This window comes from Panulirus ornatus, chromosome 57 (assembly GCF_036320965.1).
Source record: "Panulirus ornatus isolate Po-2019 chromosome 57, ASM3632096v1, whole genome shotgun sequence".
Classification (NCBI taxonomy): domain Eukaryota; kingdom Metazoa; phylum Arthropoda; class Malacostraca; order Decapoda; family Palinuridae; genus Panulirus; species Panulirus ornatus.
Genome location: NC_092280.1, coordinates 28982431 through 28993143, shown reverse-complemented (window position 1 = coordinate 28993143; position 10713 = coordinate 28982431). Strand labels below are relative to the sequence as shown.

Here is a 10713-nt window from a genome sequence, read left to right as displayed (position 1 = left end):
GGAACTTCTGATTCTCTCTACTGTTGCAGACACATACCATAAACCATATACCATATTCTAATTTTATTTCTGCGTAAAGTTTTCGAAGGTGATACGTAAAGATGTCATTGCTTCTTGTTTTCCCTAATATCATTACTTGTCTAAGTGTGAACAAGCGTCTGTTTAAGTATGTTTTCACTATCTTGCCCACCTCACCCATTTTTGCATCTGTAAGTCCGGAATTCCGGAGGAAAAATAATGAACATCAGTGTGTCTTGCGACAAGTGGCAACTGAGGTCACAGGGTGGTGGGCGGTGCTCTCTTCGAGGACGCCAGTCGACAGCTAGACGTCGACGCTAAGGGAGTGGCGAGCCGATTCTTCGATGTCAGTGCTTCCTTGTTCAAAACTTTGAGAGTGAGAATGCGGCAGTGAAGATAGGGTTATGAAAGAGTGTTATTTGGAAAAGTTCTCTTGAGTGTTGATCTACAGGAAAAAAAAATATATCGGTTTATTTCATCGGAGTTTGAAATAGACGGGGAACTGTGTGTGTCAAACATGACCAATGGATTTGCTGTAGACGTATAGGATACACCAGTCAGAAAATTAATAAGTGATCAAGACATTTATATATTCATAGACACGAGCTCCTGTGTGCTGGGGTCAAGTGAACGCTGCCTTGCCATCTCTCGTGAATTCAATCTTAATTTCGATTGACTAGAAAAGTGTTAAGTTCCTAATATCGAAGTGACTCTGCGTTGGTGGACTCCGCCATGTGAGGCGCTTCAGGTGCGCGTGTGTATGTGAGTGTAAGCGACTCTAACTATGGAAGTCAAGCGAGGTGTTGGACTCCTGTTGATGCTCTCGGTGGCTTTGGCGTCGACAACTGCCATAGGTAGGTTTTGGGAGTACGTGTGTTGAAATATTACATGTGTCCATTACATGTTCAGTGAATGGCTCAGTTTAGCACGATTCTTACCACTGATTATCAATGAAAACTGCCAGATTGAGGCAAGGATAACAAGAGCCCGTTGTGAACACCTTTGGTGCTTCTCGCGAGTTGGTTGTATATTTCTTGGGTGTCCGATATCGATGACCCATGATGGCATGGCGGGTATAACCTGTGAGTCACAGCCAAGCTTACCACGTTCCGGGAGAGCGTGGGGGTATCCGGAAGTCCACCACCACTGTGCAGGAACTGCCAGTACTGGAGTGGACAACTAGTGGTTGAGATCCATCGTAGTCCGCATCTTGCTCTCGTTTTGTATGAATGGTTAACGTAGATTAGTAAGGGTAGTTTAGATGCATCCTTATGAATGGATGGTGGTTAATCATATGTTCGGATATTAACAGCATTTATTTTATATCTTTATTACGTATTTGATCATAGTATTTACGATGTTTTGTATATAATGAAGTGACTTTATGATTGATTCTCATAGCTTTTGGTGATTTGTCCACAACTTTGCGCATATTCAATACCTATATATATATATATATATATATATATATATATATATATATATATATATATATATATATATGTACGAAGGCAAGCAGGTATGAATATGCACATGTGTATATATGTTGATATGTGTATGTATGTATACGTGTATGTGCGTGTATGTATATATGTGTGTATATGAATGGATGGGTATTTCTTCATCTGTTTCCTGGCGCTACTCGCTGACGCGGGAAGCGGCGAGCAAGTATAAAACATAGTGTAATATATATATATATATATATATATATATATATATATATATATATATATATATATATTGGGTCTTATTTAGACATTATAAAACAGAAAGCAGTGTAAATTGCTTGGCGTATCGCCATACAGTAAAATATAAAAAAAAGAGGGTCCGAATTAAAGGAATAAATGATGCTAGGTTTGGTGAAGTTACATATCCTCGAGATGTTAGGTTACCAATATACGAACGCCAGAGATGCGCCCATATCCTCTTCATAAGTATTTGCCGACATGGGGCTTTAAAGCCGTGAATACAAGAGCTTAGTCGTTGTATGTAATTGCGTGTGTGTGTGTGTGTGTGTGTGTAGTTGGATGTGATGGCAGTGTTTTACATACAGGCTCACTAAGCCAAAATCTGTGTTAAACACGTTAAGAACCATCACCCGTAGAGTTCTGTGGGTCCGTGACGTCTTTATTGATTGTTCTCCCGCTGATTTCGTATGTATATAACCTTTTGAGTAATAGGTACGAAGAGTTCGGCAGGCTTCACACAGTTTCTAGTGGGTATGATGCTCAAAGACAACGAACGAAACGTCGAGATTTTTTGATAATTATGTTGAAGGTGTGGCACGTTACCGTGGTAGTTGTAGTGGTTAGGCAACTGCGTAGAATCTCAAAGTTTTGTGGTTGATTTGTTGATATTGATGATGGTACGTGTACTTCAAGCATGAGGTATAAATTTATACTTAATTTAGACAAGGAAGTGTTATTGTTATTTGTATTTAATGACGATTTCCATCCCCATCTTACCCATGTTTGGTTGTTGGGCTGTCCCTGATCTTGTTAGCAGCTGTTTGTGAATGTAAAGAACACAATGCAAGAGTGTCTGAAACGTTTTATCTTGAAGAGGAAGCCGTATTGTATTTTTTTTTTTATATAGTTTTTAAGATTTATGCTAGTAGGTTCCTTTGTTTTATAAATTTCACGAGTCAGTCGGTGACTTTGGGATTCGGGCAAGTTTAGTGAGATATGGTTGTGTTAGGTAAGGGTTCAGAGAGCGAATCTTGTTCATGCATTACTTTTAGACTTGGTTTATTTGTACACCTGACCTCACTTTTCCCTTTTTTCACGGGATTTTACGTTAAAAAGCTTCGCATTGAGATTTATGAATGTTTAAAGTCGCGTTTTAAGTAAAGAAAACCTCTAAAGAAAATGCCAATTTTGGCAAAAATGAATAAAATTGGAAGACGCGATGTCTTGTTACCATAGTTATGCAACTGAGCCTTTCCGGTGAAGGTTTGATCTACCAGACTGTTTGAAGCTGTGAGTCTGTGTTTATCATTACAGTCATGTTTGAAAATTTACCGGTTGTAGGTTAAACTAGCCTGGGTTCCTCTGTATATTTGTAGTGTGTCTCTCAGTGTTTGCCAGGGTATCTCTGCTCTTCTTGAGAGTTGATATGGGTTAATCGAGTGATCATGGTTGACTTCGTTCTCAACTGGCACAAATCAAGTGGATATGACAGATCTGCGCATGGCGTTCTTTCAAAAGTTCAGTTGAACTGAGATTGTGCTTTGTAGATAGATATATGAACATTTTGGTGGTTTAGTCGAATATGTACAGCATCCCTGTTAAGACTGACTGATCAGTATGTGGTGCGTTGCTCAGTGGTGTGTATGTTGGTGAACAAGTTGGTAGAGGGTGAAATTGCCCTCAACTTCAGCACGTTTGATGAACATATACATTAAAGTGTTTTCGATCAAGCCTCGATGACATTACCTATTTTGTAGAAACCCCCCCTCAACTACAAAAGTTCGAAAATTACATCGAATAAAGAGAGGTGGATTTTTGGGGGAAGACTTCATCTTCCTGTGTGAAAAGACCTATGTAGAACTGTGCTTAACGACGCGCGCGGCAGAATATACCAGGAAGTGATTTCTGGGAGAGGGTGACCGCCGCCATGTTTGTTTACATCCAGAGATAAACAGCCATCAATACGATAAAGAAATTTCGTCTTTGTCAATAATTTCCCTCTGAACTTGGATGAAGAACACTTTTTCCCGAGCATATCATTTATAACTCTCAGTGATGTACGTGATCTAAATATTTCTAGATGACGGCGAGGAAAAAAGGGGGTAGCAATGCTGTTTTATGCGGGGCGGGATAGCGCCAGGAATGGATGAAGGCAAGTAAGTATGAATATGTAAATGTGTGTATATGTCTGTGTGTGTATATATGTGTATGTGTTATGTATAAGTACTTGTATGTATATATGAGTGGATGGCCCGTTCTTCGTCTGTTTCCTGGCGCTGCCTCGGTGACGCAGGAAACGGCGATCAAGTATAATGAATATATATATATATATATATATATATATATATATATATATATATATATATATATATATATATATGTATATAATGGTTGTAGTTAGCTAAATTACCATTAAGTTAGAATACACAGTAAACATAAAAAAAAGTGTGTTAACGATCGTTTTCAAGATCAGATGGAGACTGGCCCGGGTATGTACAGGACTCGTCAGTCAGGCGGTGTTCTTCAAGGTGGTATTTTGGGTTCCTGGTTTACTGACATTAGCGACAGGCTGAAGACGTTCCCACACTTCAGTGTTTACGAGCATCGTAATCGAGTGTAGCCCGGGGTCCTTTGTGGTATTCTTGGCGAGTTTTTTTTCGTTAAAGTGTTTAAATCCTAATTGCAGAAGGTTAGCGAGGGAGGCCTGTGATGGAACTTAGTTGGAGTGGATGGAAGGGTAGGAAAAAGATGGAAATACTGATGGAGCAATTTAAAGCATTAAACCAAACAGGAAATTGAATGTAAATGTTCTTAGGGAAACAAGTTCTGTTGCTTTTAAAAGAGAATTTTGAATATTTAGTAGTTTTCCATAAAAAAAAATGTAGCAAGGCTCAAACCCAGATATGTATTTGGAAGTTACTTTTATAAGGTTTACAGAATAAGGTTAGTTAGTCACTTAGAGTATTTTAGTGTCGATCATAAAATTCCGAAGATAGGTGGATGCTGACAATGAGCATTCCCACCCGGCAGTGAACTTTGCTCTCGAATAAATTAACTGTGGCATTACAGTTATCTTCAGACACGTAGCTTTGATGTGTCATCTATCTGTAGTAGTAACGGTGCTGGTCGGACGAGTTCTCTTCATCATGAGCTTTCCGTGCGTTTGCTGTCATCTCGTAAGGTCGTCTGCGTCACGGCACCATCACCTGCTCTCCTGATATCTGTATTACCTCTGACATCAGCATCGTCTTCTTCCCCCCACGACGCCCTCTGACAACAGTGTCTGTCCTTAGTAGTAATGATGGTACTGAGGGCGTCCAGGATGAGTCAGGATGGAGGATGGGTATAGCACTGTCTGCAGACGGGGCTGTTAAACCAATATGAGTAATAATACTAATTCAATATTCCAATGAAAGTGTCACGAAGCTTCGCAAAAAAAAAAAAATGTTCTGAACACTGATGTTATTCAGTGGAGGAAATGAACTCATTTCAGCTACACCCCAGAGCACGACGGTACGACCCCCTGAGCACGACGGTACGACCCCTGAGCACGACGTTATGACCCCTGAGCACAACGGTACTACTCTTGAGCACGAAAGTACGACCCTTGTGTATGATGGCCAAGCCTTTGTTCTCACCAGTCACCGTAAATATCGAGTGTGCCTTGAAGGACAGTCTTGGTGCTCATGATTTCACTCCATTTTACTTGATAAATATAAACTGTTCGATTCGGAACCATTGCGAACGAAGAAATACGAATCAGATCCAAGCTATTAGACGAGCAGGTGTGGGTATCGTGTCGTGGTGCCCGGCCTAGCTCGACGGGGTGGGGTGGGGAGGAGGCGGGAGCTCAGCCCGGGCAACAGCCGTACTAGCAAGACGTCCTTGGAACTCCTAGAGGAGGAGTTGGTTGTAACGGGAGGGGAAGAGCTGGCCTCCCCCCTCCGCCTGATGCAGAGCCCTGGACTGAGGGGAGGACAGATTCCTGGGGCACTGGAATAGACTGGTGGTGGTTGGCGTAACTTGAAAGCTAACCTTGGAATCATGCGTAACGCCTCGGGTTTTGTTACGCCCACCTCTCACTCCTGTTTGGAACTCGACGCCATCCGGTTCTGGCAAAGGCGGTGCGTTTCTTGACGGATGGTTTGGTCTACGTTTGGAGTAGGACTGTCATGAGATCGGTGTCGTAAATGTGGTCGTAGGTTCGTGAATTTACCCAAATCTCGCATTTTGGTCGCGCGTTCACTGCCATAGTCGTATGATCAACGCCAGAGTTGTGTTTTCAGTCGTCTCTTCAACGCCACAGTCGTACGTTCATGACCGTAGTCGTACGTTCAGTCGTATATTGTGCATAAACGACCTTGTGAATAGGGGCTTCCGTCGACTGAGGGCGAGAGAAGCCACCGGACACTGACTGCACCAATACGATACAGGAGGACACGCTGGTGCGCCTAGCCAGGTATGTTGTTCGCGAATGTGTGGATACAAACGTGTGGTTACTGAGGGTGAGGGAGACCACAGCACAGAGGTGGCTTCAAACAGGAGCCACGGAGCCACTCCTTGACGGTGGATTACAGGATTGTCCCTCATGTCGCCACCTCCCCAGCCCGGCCCAGCGTGTGAAAGGTGTCAGCGAGCGAAGAACGAGTATTTCGAGATATGATGGGAGTGATTACGTGCGAGTACTTTAACTAAGAGGTCGTGCCAAAAGGCAATGGTATCCGGTATCCCTCACGAGATGACCTGTAAGAACTGGATACGACGATTTACCTAAGGTGCAGGTGAACCTCAGGGCCAGGTGAACCCCGGGTGCAGGTGAACCTCAGGGCCAGGTGAACCCCTGGGTGCAGGTGAACCTCAGGGCCAGGTGAACCCTGGGTGCAGGTGAACCTCAGGACCAGGTGAACCCTGGGTGCAGGTGAACCTCAGGGCCAGGTGAACCCTGGGTGCAGGTGAACCTCAGGACCAGGTGAACCCTGGGCCCAGGTGAACCTCAGGGCCAGGTGAACCCTGGGTGCAGGTGAACCTCAGGACCAGGTGAACCCTGGGCCCAGGTGAACCTCAGGGCCAGGTGAACCTCAGGGCCAGGTGAACCTCAGGACCAGGTGAACCCTGGGCCCAGGTGAACCTCAGGGCCAGGTGAACCTCAGGGCCAGGTGAACCTCAGGACCAGGTGAACCCTGGGCCCAGGTGAACCTCAGGGCCAGGTGAACCCTGGGTGCAGGTGAACCTCAGGACCAGGTGAACCCTGGGTGCAGGTGAACCTCAGGACCAGGTGAACCCTGGGTGCAGGTGAACCTCAGGACCAGGTGAACCCTGGGCCCAGGTGAACCTCAGGACCAGGTGAACCCTGGGTGCAGGTGAACCTCAGGACCAGGTGAACCCTGGGCCCAGGTGAACCTCAGGACCAGGTGAACCCTGGGTGCAGGTGAACCTCAGGACCAGGTGAACCCTGGGTGCAGGTGAACCTCAGGACCAGGTGAACCCTGGGTGCAGGTGAACCTCAGGGCCAGGTGAACCCTGGGCCCAGGTGAACCTCAGGGCCAGGTGAACCCTGGGTGCAGGTGAACCTCAGGGCCAGGTGAACCCTGGGTGCAGGTGAACCTCAGGGCCAGGTGAACCTCAGGACCAGGTGAACCCTGGGTGCAGGTGAACCTCAGGGCCAGGTGAACCTCAGGACCAGGTGAACCCTGGGCCCAGGTGAACCTCAGGGCCAGGTGAACCTCAGGACCAGGTGAACCCTGGGCCCAGGTGAACCTCAGGGCCAGGTGAACCCTGGGCCCAGGTGAACCTCAGGGCCAGGTGAACCCTGGGTGCAGGTGAACCTCAGGGCCAGGTGAACCCTGGGTGCAGGTGAACCTCAGGGCCAGGTGAACCCTGGGTGCAGGTGAACCTCAGGGCCAGGTGAACCTCAGGACCAGGTGAACCCTGGGTGCAGGTGAACCTCAGGGCCAGGTGAACCTCAGGGCCAGGTGAACCCTGGGTGCAGGTGAACCTCAGGACCAGGTGAACCCTGGGTGCAGGTGAACCTCAGGGCCAGGTGAACCTCAGGACCAGGTGAACCCTGGGTGCAGGTGAACCTCAGGGCCAGGTGAACCCTGGGTGCAGGTGAACCTCAGGGCCAGGTGAACCTCAGGGCCAGGTGAACCCTGGGTGCAGGTGAACCTCAGGGCCAGGTGAACCCTGGGCCCAGGTGAACCTCAGGGCCAGGTGAACCCTGGGTGCAGGTGAACCTCAGGGCCAGGTGAACCCTGGGCCCAGGTGAACCTCAGGACCAGGTGAACCCTGGGTGCAGGTGAACCTCAGGACCAGGTGAACCCTGGGTGCAGGTGAACCTCAGGACCAGGTGAACCCTGGGTGCAGGTGAACCTCAGGACCAGGTGAACCCTGGGTGCAGGTGAACCTCAGGACCAGGTGAACCCTGGGCCCAGGTGAACCTCAGGACCAGGTGAACCCTGGGTGCAGGTGAACCTCAGGACCAGGTGAACCCTGGGTGCAGGTGAACCTCAGGGCCAGGTGAACCTCAGGGCCAGGTGAACCTCAGGGCCAGGTGAACCCTGGGTGCAGGTGAACCTCAGGGCCAGGTGAACCTCAGGACCAGGTGAACCCTGGGCCCAGGTGAACCTCAGGGCCAGGTGAACCTCAGGGCCAGGTGAACCTCAGGACCAGGTGAACCCTGGGTGCAGGTGAACCTCAGGACCAGGTGAACCCTGGGTGCAGGTGAACCTCAGGGCCAGGTGAACCTCAGGGCCAGGTGAACCTCAGGGCCAGGTGAACCCTGGGCCCAGGTGAACCTCAGGGCCAGGTGAACCCTGGGCCCAGGTGAACCTCAGGACCAGGTGAACCCTGGGTGCAGGTGAACCTCAGGGCCAGGTGAACCTGGGTGCAGGTGAACCTCAGGGCCAGGTGAACCTCAGGACCAGGTGAACCCTGGGTGCAGGTGAACCTCAGGGCCAGGTGAACCTCAGGGCCAGGTGAACCCTGGGCCCAGGTGAACCTCAGGACCAGGTGAACCCTGGGTGCAGGTGAACCTCAGGACCAGGTGAACCCTGGGTGCAGGTGAACCTCAGGGCCAGGTGAACCTCAGGACCAGGTGAACCCTGGGCCCAGGTGAACCTCAGGGCCAGGTGAACCCTGGGCCCAGGTGAACCTCAGGACCAGGTGAACCCTGGGCCCAGGTGAACCTCAGGACCAGGTGAACCCTGGGTGCAGGTGAACCTCAGGGCCAGGTGAACCCTGGGCCCAGGTGAACCTCAGGACCAGGTGAACCCTGGGTGCAGGTGAACCTCAGGGCCAGGTGAACCCTGGGCCCAGGTGAACCTCAGGGCCAGGTGAACCCTGGGTGCAGGTGAACCTCAGGGCCAGGTGAACCCTGGGTGCAGGTGAACCTCAGGACCAGGTGAACCCTGGGCCCAGGTGAACCTCAGGGCCAGGTGAACCCTGGGTGCAGGTGAACCTCAGGGCCAGGTGAACCTCAGGGCCAGGTGAACCCTGGGTGCAGGTGAACCTCAGGACCAGGTGAACCCTGGGTGCAGGTGAACCTCAGGGCCAGGTGAACCCCGGGTGCAGGTGAACCTCAGGGCCAGGTGAACCCTGGGTGCAGGTGAACCTCAGGACCAGGTGAACCCTGGGTGCAGGTGAACCTCAGGACCAGGTGAACCCTGGGCCCAGGTGAACCTCAGGACCAGGTGAACCCTGGGTGCAGGTGAACCTCAGGGCCAGGTGAACCTCAGGACCAGGTGAACCCTGGGTGCAGGTGAACCTCAGGACCAGGTGAACCCTGGGTGCAGGTGAACCTCAGGGCCAGGTGAACCCTGGGCCCAGGTGAACCTCAGGCCCAGGTGAACCCTGGGTGCAGGTGAACCTCAGGGCCAGGTGAACCCTGGGTGCAGGTGAACCTCAGGGCCAGGTGAACCTCAGGCCAGGTGAACCCTGGGTGCAGGTGAACCTCAGGGCCAGGTGAACCCTGGGCCCAGGTGAACCTCAGGGCCAGGTGAACCTCAGGACCAGGTGAACCCTGGGTGCAGGTGAACCTCAGGGCCAGGTGAACCCTGGGTGCAGGTGAACCTCAGGGCCAGGTGAACCCTGGGTGCAGGTGAACCTCAGGGCCAGGTGAACCTCAGGACCAGGTGAACCCTGGGTGCAGGTGAACCTCAGGGCCAGGTGAACCCTGGGTGCAGGTGAACCTCAGGACCAGGTGAACCCTGGGCCCAGGTGAACCTCAGGGCCAGGTGAACCCTGGGTGCAGGTGAACCTCAGGGCCAGGTGAACCTCAGGACCAGGTGAACCCTGGGTGCAGGTGAACCTCAGGGCCAGGTGAACCCTGGGTGCAGGTGAACCTCAGGGCCAGGTGAACCCTGGGTGCAGGTGAACCGTAGTTGCAGGTGAACTTCAGGAAAAGGTTATCAGCGTGATATTGAAGGCCAAAACATGTCTCGTTCCTCAGCCAGGACGACCCCTGCTAGCCTCTCAAGACAGAGAAAAAAATTTCAAGCGGTACCTTCTTTTATAAGACTTTGATCCACGTTGGCGAGACCCTGTTAAGTCAAGTTTGTGGCAACTCCTTACTTTACTCTACTTCTGACTCCAGGTACATTTAACTTTACACATCCTCTTTCATTTGCTGTGAATGTCATTGGCGATAGTTTCAACATTTCGTATTTGATAATCCCACCCAAATTATCGCAAGAAATAGGTCTCACCCACACCCATCTTCATGTGTTTGCAACCAGATGCATCGCCAGAACGCCCAGTCTTCTCACACACACACACACGAAAGTACGACCTTTGAGCACGAAAGTACGACCTTTGAGCACGAAAGTACGACCTTTGAGCACGAAAGTACGACCCTTGAGCTCTAGGACACGACCTTTAAGCACGAAAGTACGACCCTTGAGCACTAGGACACGACCTTTAAGCACGAAAGTACGACCTTTGAGCTCTAGGACACGACCTTTAAGCACGAAAGTACGACCCTTGAGCACTAGGACACGACCTTTAAGCACGA

The 10713-nt window shown here is 49.8% G+C and overlaps 1 protein-coding gene across 5 annotated transcripts in view; it reads left to right on the top strand.

Annotated features, from left to right (window-relative positions):
* Positions 1–313: 313 nt before the first annotated feature.
* LOC139766370 (uncharacterized) overlaps positions 314–10713 on the top strand; it is a 130137-nt gene continuing 119737 nt past the window's right edge. For 4 of the 5 annotated variants that reach the window (XM_071694912.1, XM_071694909.1, XM_071694910.1 and 1 more), the window contains exon 1: positions 328–872. In XM_071694912.1, coding sequence (XP_071551013.1) covers positions 803–872 — 70 coding nt within the window. In that variant the 5' untranslated portion in view covers positions 328–802. Of the gene's footprint in view, positions 873–10713 lie in introns of all 5 variants that reach the window. The other variant, XM_071694911.1, reaches the window with a different exon arrangement.